The sequence below is a fragment of the Neopelma chrysocephalum genome, unplaced genomic scaffold (assembly GCF_003984885.1).
Source record: "Neopelma chrysocephalum unplaced genomic scaffold, ASM398488v2 Primary Assembly neopelma1_42, whole genome shotgun sequence".
NCBI classification, from domain to species: Eukaryota; Metazoa; Chordata; class Aves; order Passeriformes; family Pipridae; genus Neopelma; species Neopelma chrysocephalum.
This window is the reverse complement of record NW_020897700.1, coordinates 2,278,061-2,302,627: the sequence shown is the minus strand read 5'-3', so window position 1 is coordinate 2,302,627 and position 24,567 is coordinate 2,278,061. Positions and strand designations below refer to the sequence as shown.

The window sequence follows — 24,567 nt, the reverse complement described above, 5'->3', positions numbered from 1 at the left end:
AAGTACCTCAACAAGAAACCTTCAGAACACACAAACTTCTGGTAGCATACTCATATTTTATTTCAATTGTTCCACAAAGACAGTAATAAATTACAAAAGTTTTTGTTAAGAAACCTGTTTCAACAAATGGTGAAGTTCCTGTTTAAATATGATTATTGAAGACATGTAGTTTTAGACTCTGCTTATCTCAATTCCATTTCCAAGACGATACATTGAAGGTGATAAGTGGAGACACCTCATACGAAGTCAGAAATCAGCCACTCAGAAAAATCATAAGCTGAGGTTTAATATCAGTTCAAGTCCCTGGCACATTCTGGTTTCCTCTCTGTAAAGGAAGTTCTATTTAATTTGCAGTCGGCATCATGCACACAGGAAAGGGGTGACTGCCCTAAGGTTGAGCTGTATGAACCTTCTACATGACACTAACTCTTAAGTGAGAGCCATTTTTTAATACAAATTACTTCCTTTGTACAGGAAGGGATTTTCTTTTCTCATACCATTAGTATGGATTCCGTTCCAGAGGACCAGCCTTATTAGAATAAATACATCCAATAACTATCCTAAGGTTTCCTCAGATTTTTTTGCTATTTAGATTGGCTAAATCTATATAAAGTTTTAACGGTTACCACACAGGTTTTCCATTAGTTCAAACTATTTTGATTTGTTTTCCAGTGAGGAATAAATTAAAACTCCTTTAGATATAGAAGGCAATGCATTCACTAACATCTGATACGCCTTTTCACATTACATACCTGGAGATTAAACAATTTACAAGAAACTCTTCATTCAAGACATTCATCGCATAGGTTCACAAAGAACCAGATTTGAGAAACCTGAAAAAGATTTACACCAAATTGATATTAAGACTCAGATAACATAACCAGATGACAGTTCAAAATCTTCCTACAAGCTATTAATAAAGTCGATTTAGTAGCTTCATGAAGTTTAGTAGTTTCATAAATGTGTTCCTCCCAAGCATGATCCAAAGAAGGGTTTCAACCTCACCTCTGGGTTTGCAGGAGAACTCTTATACCCCTCTGTGTTGGCCACTTAAGACACTGTCAGACTTAAGAGGGCAAAGCATAAAAGGGGAGTAGATTACACTATATTATATTGTTTTCTTATTAACTAAGATGATCTGAATTTACCATTTACTCAAAAGAGATATTACAATTTGCTTGAAATTTATGAATTATCAAAAAGCAAGATTTAAAACTATCTGCAATTATCATAAAACTGGAGCACACTTACCTTCCAGTAGAAGGTATTATTTATTCCTAAGAAGCCCTGAGTATTGCTTCATTTAGGTCTGATTATCCATGTCTAGAATATTTCTTCCATGATGTTGCTAAGTTGGGCCTCTAAACAACAAAAAAATTAATAAGATTATAGTAAAATTATTAGTGTTTAATTAGACCTTCTCAAAGTCATATTATACAGAATTGCTACTATATTGGACTAGACTTTTACAGTAGTTTTCTACAAAGTTGCAGAGGTTGTTTACATAAAGCTTATTATCAAATCAAAAGTAATCAGTTTTTCAATCTGTCGTTTTCATTAGCCTGTTTAAAATACATAATGTATTTTTAATATCTTTTAAAATATACTACTAATCAGAAACAATGGAAAATTTATTAAGCCCAAATTCCTTTTTGTGCTGACACTACCCTGAGGCTATAAACATTCAGAGTAGACTGTCTTCACTAGCAAAGTCATTGCTACCTTGTGTCTACTTACATATATATACACACAGCTTGTAACAAGTTACATACAGAGGTCAACCAAGAGACATCAAAAGACACTGTTACAGATGTACTAGAAGACTGGAAAGAAAGCCCAAGCAATCAGGGACTTCTTTGTTTGAAGCCATTATCATTAGAGTCTAAGTGCCTACGGCATTAAGTACTCTAAACACTGCAGGGTCTAAGTGTAATATTCTTGATGCACCCTATAAAAATACAAAACCACTGCAGTGAATACAGATTCAGGGTCTGTGCAGCTCAGTACCTGCAATTCAAAGAACGGAAGGGTGCAAATGTACACAAACACTTTCTTATCTCAGAGATACAGGGCAGCATCCCCATAAATAAGTTTGTCTTTAAATAGCGTCGGGATTTAAAGCCTATTGAAGCCAGAAGCCTTTTCTAACCAAGCCCAGGCTGTAGGGGAGCGGATGAGGTCGGTGTGCCCCTCACCCATGGGCGTCCAAAGGCGTGGCCACAGATCTCCAGCGCTTCCCCGGGCCCAGACCCGCCGCGCCCGGCCTCCTGCCCGCCGGGGACATTGGAAGGACTCGCTGGTACCTCAGGACACACTGCGGAGGGAGAGAGGTGTCAGCCCGGGACAGTGAGGGGGCCGTGGAGAGGGAGAGAGGGGCCGCTTGTGCCTCACGACAGGATGCAGGGCGGAGAGGAGGGCTCCGCACTGGGTTTTTGTGAGGGAGAGCTGCTCTATCCCCCTGTGTTGACTCCTCGGAGCACTGCCAGGCTCCGAGAGGGCAAGATGTGAAGGGAAGGTGGCATAGGTCCCGCACCCCCCTGCTCCCCTCCCCTCCCCCCAGCCCGTCCTTGCGGAGCGAGCGGCCATTGCGGCCTTACCGCGCCGAGGACCTGCAGGGAAAGAGAAAGCGCGGCTCCCCACGTGGCCTTAAATACCGCCCCGCGCTCCCGCGAGACCCCGCGCGGCGCACACCTCCGCTGTCTATTGGCGGGGCTGACGCGCGTGACCCCGCGCGCCGCGGGGCGGAGCCGGTGAAGCCCGCAGCTCGGAGCCCCCGAGGGCAGAGCGCCCCGCGGGGGCGGGGTGGAGCAGGGCAGGGCTGGGCAGGGCAGGGCTGGGCTGGGCTGGGCAGGGCAGGGCAGGGCAGGGCAGGGCTGGGCAGGGCAGGGCAGGGCTGGGCAGGGCTGGGCTGGGCTGGGCTGGGCAGGGCAGGGCTGGGCTGGGCTGGGCAGGTGCTCCCGCGCTACCGCGGCCCGGGATCAGTGGACCGCCCGCTTCTGCCTCTGTGAGGAGCGCTCCGGTCGCTCAGCCGCGCTCCCCGCAGCGCTCAGTCAAGCGAAGCCCTAACGGGTCATAACGGGGCTTTCGTCGGGACGTGACCGTCCGCCCCTGCCCGGGTCGAGCTCTGCGTGCTCGGAGATCTCTAGCAGAGGAAAACAAAAGCGTGTTCGGTGAGAAGTAGCAGCTGTGTAGCGGTTTTGAGGCAATAAATACGGCTGATCTCTGTCTAAACTCCCATCTAAGCCCTGCTTAGGAGGCTTAGGAGCTGTCTGTGAGAATGGAGAGGTAAAGCCTCGAGCCTTGCTAATGCCCCTGGTAGAGCACAAGCAGCTCGCTCCGGGACTGCAGGTCACGGGTGACACGGTGGCACCAGGCCTGTCCTGCAAGGCAGCACTCAGCATGGGTGCAGAGGACTGCTGCTCTGCCCCAGCTAAAATGGGCTGCCTGGCTGGAGATGCTGCTGAGAGGGCTTGGGGTGAGTATGAGCAGATGAGCATGAACTGGGAATTAGTAATTTGTAACACAGAGACTTCATATAGAATCATGGAATATACTGAATTGGAAGGGACCCGTCAGGATCATCAAGTCTAACCCCTGACCTTGTGCAGGACACTCCAAGAATCACACTGTATGCCTGAGAGCGTTGTCCAAACTGAATTGAATGAAAGTCCCTGCTTCACAAAAAGTTGTACATATTGCTGAAAAAGGTGCATATATTGATGATAATTCATAGCTTCCTGTCTCGGTGAGAAACCGAGATGTCTTGGCTCATGCCGAGTTACTATCAGCACAGCTCCTCTAAGTGTGTGGAAAGAAAGTAACAGTTGGCCCACTCTCTTTAATCCGGACCCTGCATTTAAACTACCCTCAGCAGATCTAAACAAATATGATTCATCCTGAAACTAAGTCACATAGTTGCAATCAAGGGATGGTTGTAGAAATTGTTTCTTACCACGTCTAGTTACTTCTGTCTAATTCTTGATACTCAAAACATGTTGCAGTTGTAATCCCTGTCCCCTTTAAGTTTGTTGTCAGCAGGTCAGGATTCAAAAGTTGGCTCAGGACTCTAGGTAAGTCAGTCTCTGGAGATGAATTTGTGAGACACATAGTTCCAGGTTATTTCAAGTGGGGTTCTCTGCAATGATCATTTTGTACAGTCAGATACCTGAATCAGATCAGTATTTTTTTGTAATGTAGCAAAAAAACCAAATGGTATTCAACCTTTAAATTTTTACCACTTGCGCCAGTGGGATTTATGTCAAGTTTAGTTTTTTCTTTTCCAGTACAGAATGTAAACTGACACTTCTGTAAGCACAGCAAACCAGTGATCAGTATCCATCCCAGGTGAGCATTTTAATCATTCACGTAATCCTACACCTTTTTCTTGCCCTGCACAAGCTTTCTTCTGTCTTCCCCATACAAACTTTGCGTTGTTTGCCTTCTCTCTGGTTCCATGAAGCTTACTTTTGTGTCTGATAGTGGCACAACTTCAAGAGGAGGAATGCAGAGGCTACCTGACCTGTCTGTCCTTTTCTAAACCCTCTCTACAGAGTAAATTACTGTCCTAGCAAGAGGCAGATGTAGATTTGTCAATTAGTATGTTTACGCTAGCAAAAAACATAAGCAAGATTCAGACATCAATTTAATGCAAAGTTTTATTTTCTGTGCTTTATCTTTAGAATCCCAAAAAGTCATACTGTCACCAAAATATGAAGCTTTACAGTATTTTCAATTAAGAGCAATAATTCCTCAGGTAATTTGAAAATATTGGTTAGAGGTTGCTTTGAAGATAACAGTCTTAAAGAAGAATAGTGATTCCAAAGTTGGGTTGCTTTTTTGGTTGTAGACTCCCCACATTTTCTGTGGATTTCCATGAATTTTTCATGGAAAAATTTCCCTCTTACCATCAGAATTTCAGGTGCAAATGGAGTAGTTTCCATGGACCTGCTACAAGGCATGCACTACAGACTCAATCCATGGACTGCAAGTTAGCATTTGGCATTGTACTAAAGCTCCCAGTCTGTTCTGCAGTGGGGGCCAAGCTTCATGGAAAATCCTTATCCCTCATGCTTGTGTCTACATATTTGCCATCCTGCTAAAGATATATTACTATTTTTAGTAGAACATAATTTAAAATGAGATACAAAATATATATTAAAAAAATTTGTAAAATTCTAAAGCTACATTGTCAGCACTGAAAGTATTTCTGATATCTGAATTATCTTTTAATTCTTATTGTATATTTTCCATCTTCCAGAAAACCTTAGTATTGTTTTAACTGCCTTTTCAATTGAAATGGTCTTTTAATTGGCTGGAAATATATCCTAAATTTGATTCTGTTCCAAACACTTGTTCAGCAAAACAACTGATGATTACCCATTTCTGGAACTGAGTTTATTACAAGAAAAACATCAACGAACACTCTGTGGAATTTTTCAAGATTTCTGGAGATTGAAATGCAATATCCTCTTTGTAGTACAGAGTGAGCAGATATTCTAGTCCCAGATTTGTTACTAACTTTGCAGTGTAACTTTGGACAAGTCACTAAATTTTTGCTGCCTGTTTTTTTGCTTTGTAAAAGAAGTTAATATTAACATGCCACCAAATAATTTAACAAGTTTGAGTGAATGCTTGCAAAGTACTCTGAGAAAGTCAGATGGAAAATGCTATGGAAGGCCATGCCTCTGCTAGCCAAAGAGGATATTTACAGTAGATTCTTATTCTATGTAGCAAAATAAAAATGTTGAAGTGTATAGCCAGATGAGACCAAGACGGATCTAAAATTAAATGCAGGAGGAATTTTTCTGACCTTTCAACAGAAATTATATAACCACTCTTAGGTTATAAATAGTTCTTTGTTTTCCTTCTCTTTGTCTAACACTCGGAAGAAACACAGGGTTAGTTGTTTGTTATGAAGATACAGTGAAATGCTTTGAGTGGAAACAATTGTGCACTGTTCTTTATTTATGCAGTTCCTATAATGTTTGTAAGTACCATTTGTTGCATTGCTTAGCACTTTTTTATCTTCAAAAAGCTACAGAAATAAAGTTTCTAGTTTTGGAAATGACAACAGCAGAAGAAAACAAAAACACACACCAGTCCATTTCAAGCCTGAATGTTTCTTTCTTCTTTCCTGGTTTCATATGTGACTGAAGAACAAAAAAGACAGTCCTAAACTCTTGTCAAACTGACACATAAACACTCATATATTATTTCCTATTTTTATTATTAATCCTCAGAAATGAGACATTAAATGTGTCCCCCTTTAAATGAAAGTATTTATATTAGCATTAAGGAAAACAATACTGAATTCTTCACAGAATGATGTGTGTGTTTACAAATATTTCCTTCAACAACCAATAAGTGCTTAACTAGTAGCAGTTTAATTTCATGTTAAAAAAAAGGTTTAACAAACAGAAATGACCTGAAAATTTACTCTGAAGTCAAGTAATTGGCATCAGTCAGAAAGCAGAATTATGACAATACCACCTTTTCCTTACTTTTTTTTCTTGCTTTGTATGATTTCTCTTATGTTCATATTATGGAAATAATATCCTTGACCTTTAAATATATGTGAGACAAATGGCTTTATTAGACACTGCATTTTGTTTCATTTAAATTTTTAATCACCTTTCAAACCCATTCATTTGCTCCATAATTTTCCACTGAGAGCAGGTGTGATTCTCTACAGTAAATTGGAATAAATTGGCTGCAGCAAAGAATACATGATTAGGTTTCAGAAACAAAAGGAATCACAGTTTAAAAACCAGGTACAGTGCAGTACTGTCCAATCTCTTTAGGCTATTTAGAAATGCACTGGAGACTGATCAAGCCTTGACTGCTTCAGAACTGAGGGTGAAGGTGGCCAGTCCTGAAGTGACACCTCAGCTTAACTCCCATTTCCCCTAGCTATGCTGAGAAACCTGTCATATTACATATAATCCAAGCAAATTAAACATTTGGGATCAAACTCACATATAAGGTAAAATTATGAATTTAACAGATTATACCAAAGATTATTTTTTTCCTCAGCATTATGTTATTTGATGGCTCTTTTGTGTAGTGATTTGTGGATTTATGTAGCAGTTTAGTGGTCTTGATGACTTCACTCTATGAAGTCTGAAAATCTTTCTCCATTCTATATTTCAAATGTCTGTAGTGATTTAATGTAACTAATCCAACTTACTGAGGAAAGAAAGTTCTCTCTCTGTGACAACTAACTGCATTTTAGGTTTCTTTGCTGAAACTGTCAATGGGAGACCAACTAATGCCAAATTTGATACCATTTCTATAAAGTAGGCACTTGTCCACAAGGAGCTGGATTGGGGCCACTTACCTAAAGTTATTCTAGGGCAGGAATTTATCTTTAGATGCTACTGCTGATGCCAGATTTTTATTAGTAATCACAGACCTTCTCTTAAAATAAAAATAAAATTACTGACTCCAGAAGGTTTCCTGTAAATAAAGCCTGTGGAGCCAGGATCTTATAAGCTAAAGTTATTATATTCTAGCATCATGTAGCAAAAAAGTATAGCCAAGCATAAGCATGCCATACTTCAGGTGCTGTTAAGAGCACAGATGCCTGTGGAAATGTTAGCAGTTCTCTTCATTTGGATGATTACCTCAGCATAGCAGAGGAACAGTGAAGAGGCCTTAAGCTTCTGCTGAAAACAGCAATATCTGCTAAGGAAAGGGGGAATTCTAAGATGAGGATTCCCCTAGCTGAACTCTGTTCTTGCTTCTCTCAGAGATTTGCTGTGTGACCTCAAGTTATCTATTTAACAACCTTGTGCCTGTTATCCCGTGTGTAAACTTAATACACTCATACTGCTCTACCTTGGAGAAAGGCATAGACCTCGACTTGCTTGTGTTTGAAAGGAAACTAAGATTATTGCATTAACGGTGCCACATGTTGTGAATTTATGAGTTCACCACTAGGACACGTGGTGTGGACACGGTCCCAGAGCAGCATTTGTGAAGATAAATGTTATCTGCATGAATGGCAATACAAAGCAACAACTGTGGGCAGTAAATTACATTCCAGCCTACTGTTCTGGGTTTTGCAAATGCTTGGGCTCCTGTGTAACTCTAATCAGGTGGAGAGAGCATATCCCAAAGCACAGTGCTGCCGTCACTGCCACACATCTATGTCCTCCTGTCTGCACTCTGCCTTCCTGTCCTTCGCCCTACTACCTGCAGGTATTATTTTGTACGCAGTGAGGCCCGAGTTTTGCAGCCTCGTGGCCATTCCAGGCCCGGCGACTGAGGCACTAGGAGCCCCTCGGAGCGCCCGTGCGGAGGGGTGGCGGGCGCAGCCCCCCCCGCGCCCCCTCGGCCCCGCAGCGCATTGGCTGCGGCGGCGGCCGCCCCGCCGGGGGTGCCCCGCGCCGGGCACTGCCTCTGACCTTCCCTTCCCTTCCTTCCCCGGCGCTGTCAGAGCGGATCAGCGGGCGCGGCGCTGCGATGGAGCGGCGAGCGGCAGCGGCAGCCGCCAGGAGGGGAGAAAGAGGAGGAGGAGGAGGAAGGGAGAGATTAGCGCGGTGCCGGCTGGCGCAGAGACGCGGCTGAGCGCTCCAGCGGGAGCCCGGGGCCCTGCGGTCCGTCCGAGAGGCAGAGGCGGAAGGAGCGGAGATGAGGCCGCTCTCCCCGCGTTGCTGAAGCTCCCGGTGACCCGCCCGGGGGAGGGAGGCCGGGAAGGTCCGTCCTTCTCACTGCTCTGCGGGCGCAAAGGGTGCCTGTGCAGTCCCCTCCTCTTGGTTTTATCCAGCCCCGGAGCAGGAGCCGCCGCCGCCCCCTATCCCTTCCTGCGCTCTTCCCACCATGAGCGGGGCTGTTTTCACCTTATAAAGATGGCGGTGTGGGATCGCTGCAACCTTTAGACTAATGACTGTCAGAAACATCGCCTCCATCTGTAATATGGTGAGTGCTGGCGGGGGCCGGGCGGCACGGCAGCCCCGAGGGGGCCGACCGAGGGGGGCTGCCCCAGGAGCGCAGCCAAACGGAGGGACCCCGTCCCTTGCCCCCGTGGCGGGAGAGCCGGGTAGGCTGCGCCGGGACGTGCCTGGGGTGGAGTTGGCCGATGGAGAGTGACGATGTCCAGAGGACTTTTCCCGGCGCAAGCCGGGCGTGGGCCGGGGAGGGACGGAGATGCAGAGCCGGTGCGGGGTCCTCCGGAGCGGGACGCGTTGCAGACGGAGCCGTGGTCCACCGTCCCTCCTCCTGCACTTCCTCCTGCCTTTCCTCCTGCCTTAATAATCCTGCGAAAGGACCCAAGTTGAGTTGTGAATCCACATTAAGTCAGTGACCCCGTTTAACCCTCTCAAGCAGGCACCCTGTGGTCTTATGGGGCCAAGAGCTCCCCAGGTTACACAGAAAACGAATAACACCCCTTTGGATCCAAATGCTCTGGATGTGTTCGAGGAAGTCTTAGCTTAAGAGCGGACAGGGTTTAACTTGCACTGCATGCCACTCAAAGAGGACTGCTGTTTGTTAAGTACTCTTCAATCACTTAGCTTTCTCTAAACCAGACTAGGCAATCAGGAAACAATAAGGAAACATTAAGATTTTTGTTATGTTTAGGCTTTCGTACTTTCCATCCCTTGAAAGGATGCTTTCTGCACTGTGCTTGGGTTTCATTTTAATCCTAACAAACTTTGAGCATCTGGTTGGGTTTAGGTTTTTGAAAATTCTTGGTGGGAAGAGGGAGAGCTCAAACTTTGTTAAAGGTTTATTAATAAAGTAAAACAGTAGCAAATTCACAACAGAACTGGTTGTGTGCGAGCACCCCAACGCAAACAGAAGAGAAGCCTGTTTCTGTACATTTTTTTTGTTTTAGTCTGTATTTTTCCCCCTTATTTCCAGGTTCTTCAAGAGCAGCTACACGCAGTTGCCAGCTTCCCTCCATGTGGTGCCCCAGCATGCCTTGTGCTGGTGATGCCACACATACCATTCATCTGCCCTGGAGAATGGAGCCTACCTCTAGGGTAAGGCAACAGGCACAGCCCCAGAGGTCTGGCTCCTGCGGGGTCAGCAGCAGTGGTCTGGGGGAGGGAGTGCAGATTGCAAGCCTGCTCCCCCTTCCAAGTGTCCACACTTCCACTTAAATGGGCTTGCTCTTTCATTTCTAACCAGATGCCTGGGACATCCCATGCATAGTTTTGATTTAAGCCTCAGTCCTCCCTTTCAAATGCCTACTCTGAAATGCAGACAGGAAGAGTTGGTTCTGGGGTTAAAAAAAAATTAATACAACATCCAGATTTGGGGTAAAATAATCTGGGTTCTCATCTTTCTTCACCAACAGTAAGTAGTTTTTTGATTTTTTTATTGTTCTTAATGATTACCAGTCCAGTGGGCCATGACACTGAAAAGAGAGGTTTAGGAAACAGTACAGGACTGAGGAGAAAACCTGGGCACACTTACCTTCCTTCTGAGGCAGGCTCCAGTTTTTACTGCTGATTAATGATGAATGTGATGCCCTGCAAACTGTACAAAAGAGCACCGCATGAAGGGGAGCTGGAGACTCATAGGTGGTTGTAAGACATTAATATTGGCATAAAGTACCAGGAACTCCATGGTTTTTTCATGTGCTTCAGACAGATGCACTTGTATGCAGTATGCTTCTCTCAAAGACTGAGCAGATTCATAGCCAAACTGATGAGGTTGTTCTAATGGTGGGCTGCTCAGCTGTCACTGCCACTATATCTTGCAAAAGTAGCATCTGAGAAATGGAGAGACTGAAGGGAAGAATGAGAGCCTCAGGCAGAAAAGGCATACAAGGACTCATACTTCAAGGCAATTCTGGCTTGTGGTACTGTGACAGAAGGTGAAGTTGTTCTAATGATAATGATGTTTTTAGGCTACATATTCCTTGGGGTCTGTGTACTTAGCTTCTAAAGATGCTATGTTGTGTTGGTCACATTTAGTCTATTCTGGATAACCCACAGGGACTGGAAGTTCTTTTAGGCAAAAAGTGGAGATTTTCAGATAGCTACAGAAATTTGGGGCTGTAAGAGAAATAGAAATTCTTGGAAGTATTGACAACACTGAATTATGGCTTGTCCAAGAATGTATCCACTTAGATCAGGTGGTGGACTTGAACTCAGTGGTTTGTAGGAGGAACTACAACCACATTCCAGAAAGCTAGAGGTATAAAAGTAAACCTTTTGCCTGTATAAAACCTGAATATTTACAGTGCTAGTTTGATTTAGGGCATCTGTAGAAATCTACCATACAAAGATCTTAATTCCCAGACCTTGTTGCTGCACTATAACATAGTACTTGAAAAACTGAGCTATTACAGTTTGTGGACTAAGAAATGGCTGTATAATTCTTAGGTAATATAATATATATAATATATGTATATAAAATTAAAATATATATAATATTATATATTTTTGTATATAATGCTGCTTGTTAGTATGTTTGTAAGTTTTTTAACCTTATTGAACTTGATAATTAAAAAAAGTGTCAGGGTCTTCCTTATCTTTTCTCATTCCCATTCCACTTGAGAGTGTTCACAGAGATTTTTTTCTTAACTTTTGCAAAAAAAAAAAAAAAGATGATGCCTGGTTGATTTTCAGATGGGGTGGGGGAAAGTAAGGAAAGAGAGACAGAGGGAGCAATTGGTCCTGAAATACTCGTCCCTCTCTGAATGCAACATAGATTATGTTTTCAATGGTAGTCCTTTATTGACAGAGTTTCTTGTGTGTTTGTCCAAGTGCTTTTGCACCCTAAGGGAAAAAATAGCTGAATTTTGGCTGAATTAATTACTAATTTAGCTCAAGAGAACCTGTCTAGTCAACATTTTAAGATATACATTTGCTATTAATTTGACTGCCTGATGTTTGGTATCTTGGGTTGCAATTTTGATCTCCTGAACATGGTAGAGATGGTTAGTCTTTTCAGGAAGGATCAAAACAAGTGTAGTGAAGCAAGGAAGCCAAGGACAGTATTTAACTTCCTTGCAAAAGAGATTTAGTACTATATATTCACTGGATAAGCTGTCATACGCTGAGATAGACACAGTAGGAGCTAACCAGTAAGAAAAAAAATATTTGGGCCAAATTTCCACTTAGCGCATTTACTTGTAGTAAATATTTAAGTGCACAACTTTCTAGAATTAAACAAAATTCCTCTATTGGCTTTTACCAATTTTATGCCCTGAATTTAATAATAACAATAGTACTAGATATTATGCACTGATTTGCCTAATGAGACCTAAGAGGTAAAACTTGTTCTACTGAGGTGGAGGGGATGAAGGCAACTGTGCCTGAAGGAATCAGTGGGACTCTGTGTGGGCATGATGGCCATGCTCATTGAAAAGGGAGGTCTAGTCCCCAAGATGTTCATTTTACCTGCCTTTCAGACACTGTAAAAGCTCCTTCACTCTATCTGCACACCATGTTCACCAGAGGGATGTATACAATAGGCAATTGTCACCTTTTATGTAGGATAGGTACAGTAGTTTTGAAGAAGCATAAGATACACTGAAGAAACCCTATCTGAGGGAACACCGAAGTCCAGTGCCATGTAATGCTTGAAGACACCAAATAGGGATGTGATTTAGCCCCTACGGTGCTGTAATCCTCTTTGGTTATTGTTTCTGTGATGTAACCAGACAACTCCAGTATAAAATGCTGGTATAGGCATGCTGACATTTTAAGGCTGTTGCTTACTGAAATACTCTGCAGTATATTTCTCTGTTGATGAGCTTTAGGTACAGCCTTGAGTTCTGAGTTAAGCTCATGCTGCAGCTGTGGCCTAGGGATCTTATTGTTATGTACAGTGAAGGACATCTAATCATTTCAGAATGTATTGACATGTATTTTTACAGATCTGGCTAAGAAGCTCTGTGAACCATATTTTTCTCTTTTAGAATTCTGTTGAGAACAGGTATTAACCCCTTCTTTCATAATTTTGTAAGAGTATTTCAAATAATCCGATCTGCACTTCAAACTGCTCTGTCAATTTAATAAATGGGTTATTCTGAACACATTCAGATTGCTTTTGATTCAAGGTATCATCTGAGAAGGCCAGTAGTCCCTGCATTCTGGAAACAAATAAGAATAAATATTGGATTTGTTTGTTTGTTTGTTTGTTTGTTTTTAATAGCACAATTTTAAAGACTCATTGCAGAGTTTGTTTAAATATAGAGCACTGGCAGAATGAAGACGCAAGTCTACAAACATGGATTTGGAAAATGCTTGATATAAAAAAAATTACAGTTTTGATGCTGTGAAAATAGTAACATTCTGCTTCATATAATAAGAATGTTATTGGGTTATAGAATTGATCACTTTGACTTTCAACTGGATTTATTAATTTGAACAATCTGCAGTGTGTATTTCTTCATGTTTTTTACATCTTCTCATAAACAGAGATAAAGGCAAAATAATACATGCCAAGACAGTAAAACAGCTATCTGAAGGCATATTTAGATTGATAAAGGAAAACCAATCTGTTAAATCTGTAAAAAAATTAGTTACAAACAGTTCAGGCAAAGTAATGTTAGAAGCATAGTCTCAAGAGTGCACAGTTTCAGTATGACATACATATAAAATATAGAAAAAATATGAAAAGTACAGAGAATATGAAGTCTAATTATTGTAATACCTTTCTGAAGTAATGAGAATATGGCTGACAAATAGGTACTAGACTGACAAGCAGAAAATGTGGATTCTATCAAAAGATAAACACATATCCACAAAAGATGGTTTTTTTCATTGGATAGAGTAGGATGTGCAAAATGAGAAACATGCAAATACATCATTTTCAATGTATAACCTGGAATAACGGCTGAGGTTTGTCTTCCATGAATACCTTTGTTATGATTAAAGTGGTTATTACACACTTACTAGCTGTTTATAAGATAAGCACAAAAGGGCAGTTCATTAATACAATGTGTGGTTTGCCATGTGTTTCTTTTAGATGCATGTAGTCTTTGGCTTCATGTTGCTGAATGAAGAGTAAACCAGAGGTTATGCTAAATACCTGAATAAAGGAACCTCTTAATTACAGCTCAGTAAGGCTGAGTGAGTCTGAATTGTGGAAGAGATGACATTAAAAGCAGGCTCTGGACCCTGATTAACTGTGTGTGGTGGGCAAATGCCATGCAGGAGGTGAGGTTCTGATGAATATGAAGAGTCACTGTCTGGAGTGTGACTCAGTTGGAGACAATTTAGAGGGGCAGAGACCTCATACAGAAGTCTCCTCCCTTGAATTCAATACCCCTATTTTCTCCAATATATATGGAGAGACCAAATATGCCCAGACGTAAGTGAAAAAAATAACTCTTTACCAAGAAGAATGCTGATAATTATACTGATAAAAGTGGGTTAAACCAAACGGTGAGGAGAAACTTTCCAAGCTCTGCCCACTGGACTAAATCAAAATGGCAGCTGGCCTCCCCCACCCAGAGAAAACACACTTGGCCACAGGACAGAGACAAGATGGCTGCCCTTCCAAGTGATTTTTCTCCCCCACACCCAGAAAATTTGTCAGGAAAGGTTGGAGAACCAGTGCTGGCAGGAAATGGTAGATGCTTGTGTGGCCCTGGAGTGAGGCTGTGGTGCTGGTACACGCAGTTGAAGCAGGACTGCAGATCCCTGGGTGATTGGAAGGACCCACAAGACACCCACTGGATCCAGTGATAAGACTCGCTTGTTGCAATTTCCATGTTCATCGGTCAAAGCGGTGGCCACAGTCCAGATCAGTCAAGGTGGTGGTGTAAGCCCCAGGTGCTGAGGGAAGCCCTGAAGCCCAGACTTACATATGCTCAGGAACATGAAACATGGGAATGCCTCTGATACCTTACCTGGGGCAGGGAGTTTTACACTGGATGATGTAATACTGGGAGTAACAGGATACTTCATGAGTCTTCTAAGATGTTGCACCTGTCTCTAACATCAGTGCAGTTGAGTCCATTATGGCCTGTTATGGCTCATGAACAAGAGAGGAAAACCTTCAGGCTAGGTATGAATCTTCCAGGAAGTTACCACAGCTGAGTCATCCGTGTAAGGAAAAAGAAACACTACCCCACCTCACAGGATTTGCCTCTTTCCTTACCTTACCTTCTTCAACACGCAACTTAGACCCTGAGGTGTTGGATGTGCATGCGTTCAGCCCCTGGCCTGAGTGGCCAACCTGCACATTGTTAGCAAAGCACACTGTGAATTGAACCATGAGCACCAATAGTCCAATCTCTTGGATAGGCACTGCAGGTGGTCACATGTTTGAGTCATTAATCACTAACAGTTCAGTCTCTTTAGGGAAGGCAAACCACCAAAAAGCCAAAGAAGCTTATTTGGAGAAAAAAGAAAAGAATTTTTGTGTAACCCAGGACAGTAAGTCATGGCCAATCAGAGAAGCAGTCAGGAAAGTCTCTTCTGCTGATCTTCCTTTAGCCTCAAAAAATGTCCTTGGCTGGCTGTTTGGTGGATACACTTATATACATTTATGTACAGTATGTACTCAACACCACAGCATATTAGTGCTTCTGGGGAAGAAATGAGCTTGTATCTCTACCATCAGGCCTGCATTGTAAGCGTATTCTTGGATTTGCCCAGCCTTTGCAGAGAAGGCTGTTGTGCTAAGAGTTTCAAACCAGCCATTACTGGATATTGTGTGTTGCAGTTACTTGATTTTTTGGTTTCACAATTGATGACCTAGTAAGAGGTGCATCTAAACTCTCCTAGGACAATAATGTCTCCAACTGTCCATTGGAATTCCATTTGATAAACCCGTGTTACTTCTGATGTACAACAGTCAAACTTGGAGATTTCCAGTGATGGTGATTACATCATGTTTCCTGATGTCTTACCAGAATCTACATTATAGTAATTTGAGTTTAGTACTTCTCATCCTGTCCACCACTGAGATCAAGAAGAGACTAGCTGCCTTCTGTAACAATCTGTAGACTAATCTAGTAAATCTAGTTCATAGCTGTATATGATCAGAAAACCTTTGTCATGCCCTGCCTCAGCCTCTTCTGTCTTATGCAATGAAACCCTATTCGATGCTTTTTTATAGGTCACTTTTCTCTAGAGTTGAGTTTTTCATTTTGACTGCCTTTTTTGGATTCTTTCCAGTTATTTTTATCTTCCTTTAAACCAAGCCTGGATTTAGATTCTGTCTGAAGTCTTACCAGCGACAAGTTAAACAGGAAAGTTACTTTAGAAACTTTGTGAACTCCCTCTGTAGACTCTCATCTTAGAATTTCATCATGTTGTCAATATCTGTTGTTGTGGTTTTGGGGATTTTTTTTAAAAACACTGCATAACTGTGGCTTATTCATCTTATACTACACACAGAGTTTTTTTTCAGCTGGCTACTACCTTAGTCAGCTGTTTCCCATTCCGTGGATGTATAGGTGATTCTTCTCTTCATGTGCAGAATCTTGCACTTGTCTCAGCTCTTTAGACAATTTCTCTAAAAGAAAAACATTGCCAAAAATAATTTTGAATTCTAAACCTGTTCTGCAACATAACTGCAGCCCTCATAACTCACATTATATGGAGATTTAATTAAGATATTCTTACTTCTGTCTCAGGGTTATCAAAAAGTATTTCAGCTGGTGCAGCTGTGATTAAGTCTAGAAGGTGCCTTGCTTTTGGAATGTTCTGAGGCACCACATATACAGCCTAGGTGGCCCAGAAAAAAATGTTATTGAAGAAATTATAGCCTGTAAGCAAACCTCAGTCTCTTTTTGACTGGTGAGACCATCCTGAGGTTATGTGTTCTGAAGAAGGAAATTGGCCAAAACCAATGGTTTTGCTACTTGTTCCAGCAAAAGCCTGAGTGCTGCTAATCCAAAAGCAATTAAGTTGGGAATGCAGACAGACTCATGAGAGAATATCAAGTTTGGTAAAAGTTGTATAATCCTGGAAACTTTAATGGTCAATATTTTTAAAAAATTACTTATGTTTTATAAGCTATGTAAGACTGAGTACCTTAAACATTTTGTTCAAGATTTTAAGTGGTTCAGGATTTCAGGGCTGCCAGGTTTTATATGTTTCTTGGTAGCCACACAGTTAAGAGCTGAATTTATTTGTGGTATATGTGACACTTATATCTGTGATTAGAGATAGTTTAGTGCATCCAGAAAAAAAAAAAAACCAAAAACAACACAACAAAACCCAGGAGGTTAGACATCTCTTTTCAAGCTCTTATAATTTGCCTGATGATAATAAAACTCTTTGGAAGAAATGCACAAAAATTATTGATTTAGATACATTTTCTTAAATCATCTTTCCTACAAAATTATGAATGCACAGTGATTTTTCAGCTATGAAGTCCTATAAGTTTTCTCTCTTTCCTCTTCTCCCTTGTGGCAACAAAGACCCAAAATAGCTTTGCTGGAGGAACAATAAAACTTTCCTTTGCAGAACAAAAAGAGAGCTAATCTGGTTAAATTCAACCATCTTGTAGGATGTACAATTTAAAAAATACAGAAAAATTTCATGTTTGGTATCTAATATCAATGAGTTTGTAAGAAGGCTGATTCAGCTATTTCTGTTACTCACATATCCCTCTGAAAGTTGAGGTTGTCCCTCAGGATAGCCAAATTCCAGCACTGGGGACAAGTCATGCGTCTATTGAAAGCAGCTGCATATATGCTGCATGCTGTGATATTGCTTGCTCTTCCCTTACTCTTCTTTCTTTGTGTTGCTTCTGGGAGCTAATTTGGGATTTTATTTAGAGTTGCTTCCTCTCTTTTGAGTTATCCATCACTGCCATTTGTTGGCCATCTTTATCTTCTTTTTCCCTTTCCTCCCATTATGCTGTGCCTTCCAAAATCCTGAAACTCAGGCTGCCTAGCCCTGAAGCCATTTCTATTTTTACTTTAATTTCTCCTCTACCAGCCCAGACATCACCGTTAGTTTGTCTTAAGTCTCTCCCTTCAGGAAACATCTCTGTTTCTAGCATGTTGCTCTCACTTTCCCTGAATACTAAGAAAAAAAAATCTAGTTCATAGCTGTATATGATCCAAAACCCTTTGTCTTGGACCAGCCATCTTTCTTCATTGGTCTCTTGTTCTTTATATATTTGTTTTTCTGTTTTCATGATTCAACTTTTTATGTGTTTTTTTCCTTATATTTTTTAGATTTTCTTGTGAACAAGATATTTCCTCTTATTTCTTCTTTTGTCTTTTATTCTTTGAAGTTTATTCTTACTGTGTTTCTGTTTATATAGTGATACCCATTTAATAGGTGGCTTATAAAAAGTCCTAATTTCTTTACTGCATTCATTTACTTTAAATTAAACGTGTATATTTCTAGAAAGTTAGTGCAATTTTTTATAGCTCTGTCACAGTACAATGTCTAGCCTGATTTGCTGTCTTCTGATGACAGTATCTTTCATATTAGCCCTATTCCATTTCTCACTTTGTAGAATAATTGTATTTAGGTTACTTTGCTACATGTGATTTAATGATCTAATCTGATGTATTTTTTCCCCTGAACTGTTATTTTGTTTCTCTGCTAACGTGTAAAGGAACGGCAAGGTTGGCTTTTTTGTTTTGTTTTTTTTTTTACTTAATCTGTTTCATGTGATACAACACGCAAATTAAACTCTTAGCAACATTATCAGAAATTTCAGCTGAAAAGAAAACTGGCAGTCTTATCCTTTAGAAGGTCTAGAGCAAAATAACAAGAGGAAAAAATATAGGTCGTATGGTGAGAATATTTTTGGAGCAATGCTATGGTAGAAATCTTGGCTTTGCCTGAATTGACCCATGCTTGGCTATGTCTCTAGCTGTATGTCTTTGCCATTTTATAAGGACTGAATACTTATTGTCTAATTAAGTGGTAAAACTTCTGAGAAATCAAAGTTCACCAGCACCACAGAATACATAGTAGGAGTTTCCACATTGACCTAGTTCTCATTCTCAAAAGGTCTGGCTACCACAGTCACTTCATTGCATTTCCTTCATTAGTGTATTTCTTTAAGAAGGAGCCAGTCTCCTTTATTATTAATTTATTTAATATACTCCAAATACCACTTCATTGGCTTATACAGCCTCTCCTCATTTCAGGCTCTGTGGCCACACTGCCATTCTTGCTGATTTTTATGAACTACAGTAGATTCAGCTGTGGTAGGATATTTCTCCTAGCTGAAGCACGAAACCATTTATAAAACCATAGAGAGTGAGTTTCATTAAAATGTCTGAGCAAGTTTTCACTGTAGAAGTGACCAAAATGACTTGCTGGGAGTGGAAACAAGTACAAGTATTCTTAAAACCGTGTTAAATAGTCATGGTTGATTTTTGTTGTTGATTAACCTCAATAGACTAAAATATTTTCTATTTTTGATGTGGTTGGTTTAAACTGAATTCTGAATTATCTTTAACCCATCTGTAATAACGTATTTCTTCCACTTTAAACCTGGTTTGGGTATACAGTTTCTGGTATACTTTGGTTGGAAAATTTCCTTCTTCTGCCATCATATCAACTGCTTATTGAGTCCACTTCATACACAAAACATGTAATATTATGGAATGGAACATGGTTTGAGTTTACTAAGTAGTATGCCTAAATTTTTTTCTCCTTTTAAGAAATATATCCTTCTTTGAAATATTAGTTCTCTATGCTTCTTACCGGTTTTCATAGACTGCTTTTTCTATTAATTTAATAGTATCTTTTGGGGGAACTTAAAATAAACCAGACTGAAATTGCCCTTGATATAAAAAGACACAAATCCTAATTAAGTCCAAGGAAGTTAAGTCATCCAAAGATTGAATTTAACCTCTCTGTTTTATTGGGTCACTGGTATGTAGTGCTTTGTTTTATATATGCAACAGCCAAGGCCTGGTTTTGGAGAGGTAAAGCTGCATGATTAGCTGTTACTAAGCATATGTTGTTTCAACGGTGTATATTTCAGAAATTTCCATGCAATGTAGAATTTTTATATGAAGATCAGTTAGTGCACATCATGAATTTTTTTGGTTTTCAGCAATAAGTTTTTTAAAAAATCCTGATTCTTGCTCTTTCTCACAATATTTATGAGGAAATTTAGATGCTAGAAAGGATTTGTCAAACCATCTGGCATCCTCTGAAGTAAGATACCCTGGCCTTGGAGGAAAAGCAAATGAGTAATGTAAGAGCAACTAATTAGCAGAGCACTTGCATTCTACTTGTCTAACAACATATACTAACCTGTAGTTTATGAAAGAATTGGAGGTAACCTTTTAGAAATAGTATTTTCCATGAAATGTAGAGGGAGAATTTATTTCAGTGTGGAGAATACTTCCTACAAAACTGGAAAAACACCCACTTCATTCTTACATTAGGGAAGTTGATTGTAATGCTAAAAGTGTAATCAAAGAAAACCTTTGCTTTGATCTGAATGCTGTACGAGTAATAATATGAAGATGGTTTTCTTCAAAAGTTGCATTAATCTTCTGTAGTCATGTTTTTCTTTTATCGGACAAGGTTTTGAGGGTAACAGTGGCTGTTTGCTTCAGTGCTAATAAAAGATAGGCAAATGTTTATCAGTTTCCTCCCTTTTGGGATGTCGGATGCTTTGCTGAATCTGTCCATATTTGGCAAGGCTGACTTTCCTAGCAATAAAATTAATCTTCATATGTGACTTACATAATTATCACATTGTTATCTCTATTGAAAAGTAGCCAATAATTGCTTTGTATCGATTATTCCTTTTTTCCAAGTTTCTCACTGAGGCTTAGCAGAGTCTGGTAAGAACAGACAGTGTGTCCCTTATGAAGCTTTGTGTGAAGCCTTGTGCTTGTAAAGCACTTCAGTCTCAAAGGGATTGTCTGGGAAATAACATATACTTGATCTGAGCCATGAGCTCTGTGTATGTGGGAGAAAGGGGGAGAATGGAAAAAGATCTGAGAAAGGGATGTGAAATACAAAATCTTTGGAGCTTTTCTACAACCTGCCAACTTAGAAGAGATGTTTTACTTTAAAGCCTTGTAAATTCTCGAAGTGCACCCATGCTGAGTTTCGCACTGTTGATTCTGTTGACTAAAATAATCTTCTTTTAATGAGTTGCCATGAACTAATAATCTAGTATAGCAAGCAGTGGTGATGGTAGGTGCGGTAATGAAACAAAAATCAGGCCTTGGGGAGAAGATGGGTAAGGGTCATCAAATTTTTGAATCTGATTACCGGTTACTTTGAAAATACTGATGAAGTCTGAGCAAATGCCTACCATAACGTCAGCAAGGTTTTTCACACAATCTCTCACGATGTCCTCATAGGCAAATTCAGGAAGTGTGGATTGGATGAGTGGACAGTGAGGTGGATTAAGAACTGGCTGATCAGCAGATCCCAGAGAATTATTATCGGTGACACAGGGTCTAGTTACAGGCCTGTCACTAGTGGTGTCCCCCAAGGTTCAATACTGGGCCCAGTATTGTTTAACTTCTCCATCAATGACTTGGATGAAGGGGCAGATGCCTTCTCAGCAAATTTTCTGATGATACAAGGCTGGAAGGAGTGGCCAATACCACAAAGGGCTGGGCAGCCCTTCAGAAGGACGTTGACAGGTAGGAGAAATGGGCAGAGAACTGTCTGAAATTCAGCAAAGGCAAATGCAGGGTCCTGCACCTGAGGAAGAATAACCCCATGCACCAATACAGGCTGGGGGCTGACCTGCTGGAAAGCAGCTCTGTGGAGAAGGACCAGGGGGTCCTGGTGGACAACAACCTATACATGAGCCAGCAGTGGCCCTGGTGGCCAAGATGGCCAATAGTATGCTGGGATGCATTAGGAAGAGCATTACCAGCAGGTCAAGAGAGGTCCTGCCCTTCTACTCAACCCTAGTGAGGCCACATCTAGAGTGCTGTGTCCAGTTCTGGGTTCCTCAGGACAAGAGAGACATGGAGCTCCTGGAGCAGGCCCAGCAGAGGGCAACAAAGATGATAAGAGGACTGCAACATCTCTCTTATGAGGGAAGGCTGAGGGAGCTGGACCTGTTCAGTCTGGAGAAGAGACCACTGAGAAGGGAACTCATCAATGTCTATAAATATCTGAAGGGAGGATCTCAAAAGGATGGAGCCAGGCTTATAGAGTGCGTAGGAGTAATGACACATTTGGCAGCAACCTACTTTGCTTGCTTAGTACTTTTAACTTGTTTAAAAATGGTCATTTTAATATAGCAAAACTACAAGTAACATGCAAAATTAATGGTTGTACTTCACAGAGCAGCAGTTACCTAAACAACTTTGCTATTGAAGATACAGCTGAACATAACTTGCCACACCAAGGCAGTGACTAAGAGATATAACAGTACTTGGGTTTATGTGCCCTTTGATGTCAGATAGGAAAAAATGAGAGGTATATTACTTGCTTTTAACATTTGTGATGTTGTTACTGTAACTGTGTACCAATATGAAGCCCAAATATTGTTGCAGGCTGATGAAGAATTAAAAGGGATTCAGAGGAGTTTCAGTAATGCTTAGAAAACCTGCCTTACATCTAGGAACTGGTTAGCCAAGATAACTTTTAGGCTTGTGCTTAAGATCAACAGGTATCTTTATAAGGCAAGTGAGTAATTGGATCCAGATGTCCATGTACACAGTAAAATTAAGAAGGAATTGGGTATGGGAAGAACAGCTGTTTTTGTGACCTGTTCACTTCTAATCAGCCATTACTAGAGGGTCCATGCCAGGCCAGCTCTGCTACCTAGATTTGCAAATATTTTTATTGTCTCATGAGGCTGTTGTGCTTGCCTATTAATAAGACAGAGTTAGCTTGGCTAATCATAGCTAAAAGAAAAAATGATTTTCTGTCTTGATACTGTCCATAATTTTATTTTAGAATCTTACTATTCTAAATAATTTCCTTTTCTTTTTTTTCTTTTTTTTTTTTAATTTTTATTTGTATAGGGCACCAATGCCTCTGCTCTGGAAAAAGACATTGGCCCAGAGCAGTTTCCAATCAATGAACACTACTTCGGACTGGTTAATGTAAGTACAATTTTCAGTAGGTAAACCATATACAGCACTATGGCTCTGATGTTACTTGAACTTTACTTTGTTTGTTTTGTTTTGTTTTGTTTTGTTTTTCTCTCTCCCTGATTCTTATCAATCTCATTCTAAGGTAGGATTGGGGTTTTTTTGGAAAAAAAAAACCTGCTCAGGTTCCAATTTTAGGCAAATTAGGTTGCAGAACCGTATCAGATGTTTGAAGACAGATTCATACACCCCTGGAGAGAACAGTTTACTGTTCTGTGAATGTTTCCAGAGATTAGAACTTACACTTCAATAAAGTTAAAAGTCTATTTTAGCTGTGAACTGGCAGGGAGGAAGTGATGGAAGTATGTACAAGCTTAGGTACAGCATTCTGCAATGGGGACTCTTAGGAGGAGCTTTTTTATGTGACCAAGGAGAGAATGAGTAAGAAGGGTGTTTAATCACTTGTTTATTCCCATATACCCAAATCTTTGTTCATGAAGCCTAGCCAAGATTCCCATATAAATAATACAGATATAGTAGTTCTTTCCATTGAAGCATTAGTCATTCTACTACTGAGCAGTAAGATAGAGCCTAGGAAGAGTATCTTATTATATTAAAACAAACTTAACGAGATCCATTACAATAAATATATCTCTTGCAAGTGGAAACCTTTACTTTGTATCCTAGTTAATTTAGAACACCATAGTTTTTTCTGTGAAGCATCAGGGGTGGGTGTGGAAATATATTTCTGCAGCAACTGCATGTAAAAATGACTGGTTTGTGATGGGGATGCAGAAGTTGAATGAAGCAATTAATTTTATTGTGACACACAGGGATTAAGCTTGTTTTTAATTTTACTTGACAGTTTGGGAACACCTGCTACTGTAACTCCGTGCTGCAGGCATTGTATTTTTGCCGGCCATTTCGGGAAAATGTATTATCATACAAGGCCCAACAGAAAAAGAAGGAAAATCTCTTGACTTGTCTGGCAGATCTTTTCCACAGTATTGCTACTCAGAAGAAAAAAGTTGGAGTTATTCCACCAAAGAAGTTCATATCAAGGTTACGAAAAGAGAATGGTAAGTGTAAAACTGGAATCCTCTAAGACATTCAGGCATTGATCAGAAAGTATAAATAAATATTGGGCAATGGGATCATAGTAATCAGATGTGCAAGTTAGATTTGTAAATTGCTTTTAGTACTTTGTGGGGGTTTGATATTAATATTTTAGTATCTGTGTACACGATATTATGCTTGAAATAACCATACCAGGTTTCATATGTTCCCAGAGGTGTATGAATTAATAATGTTTTCACATCATGGTGGGACAGACTGTACTGTACAGTGAGCCGGGATTGGGAACAGGGTGACACTCTGCTGTAATTTTTAAATTCCTCTTTTTGTGGTAGATAGAAACATTGAGGGCAGTTGGCAGTATAGAAACTGTGTGGCCTAGGAGTGCTACAAACACCACTACTCCATAACACTCTGGAGGATAAGTAACTGGATGTGTGGGGGGTGTTCCGTCAACTGCACATCAACTGCTGCTCTTGTTCTTAGGAGTGGTGGACACAGTCTTACTCTGTGAAGCATCAGACACCTTTTGAGCATTAGACTGGCAACAGCAGATGCCTAATCTTGTAGTAGTTCTT

The 24,567-nt window shown here is 40.7% G+C and overlaps 1 protein-coding gene, 1 long non-coding RNA gene and 1 other non-coding gene across 4 annotated transcripts in view; 1 reads left to right on the top strand and 2 right to left on the bottom strand.

Annotated features, from left to right (window-relative positions):
• Nucleotides 1–36: 36 nt before the first annotated feature.
• On the bottom strand, nt 37–2,606 carry LOC113964325. Its single transcript, XR_003533160.1, has 4 exons — nt 2,196–2,606; nt 1,252–1,361; nt 753–833; nt 37–325 (listed from the first exon to the last, which is right to left on the bottom strand). It is a non-coding gene; the product is annotated as an uncharacterized LOC113964325 (long non-coding RNA).
• On the bottom strand, nt 961–1,079 carry LOC113964510. The gene has a single exon (XR_003533214.1). It is a non-coding gene; the product is annotated as a small nucleolar RNA SNORA26 (small nucleolar RNA).
• Nucleotides 2,607–8,321: 5,715 nt separating the features above from the next.
• USP46 (ubiquitin specific peptidase 46) overlaps nt 8,322–24,567 on the top strand; it is a 36,434-nt gene continuing 20,188 nt past the window's right edge. The window contains exons 1-4 of one of the 2 annotated variants that reach the window (XM_027676374.1): nt 8,322–8,919; nt 9,862–9,983; nt 22,847–22,927; nt 23,781–23,994. In XM_027676374.1, the coding sequence (XP_027532175.1) occupies nt 9,903–9,983; nt 22,847–22,927; nt 23,781–23,994 (376 nt within the window). In that variant the 5' untranslated portion in view covers nt 8,322–8,919; nt 9,862–9,902. The remainder of the gene's footprint in view (nt 8,920–9,861; nt 9,984–22,846; nt 22,928–23,780; nt 23,995–24,567) is intronic. The other variant, XM_027676376.1, reaches the window with a different exon arrangement.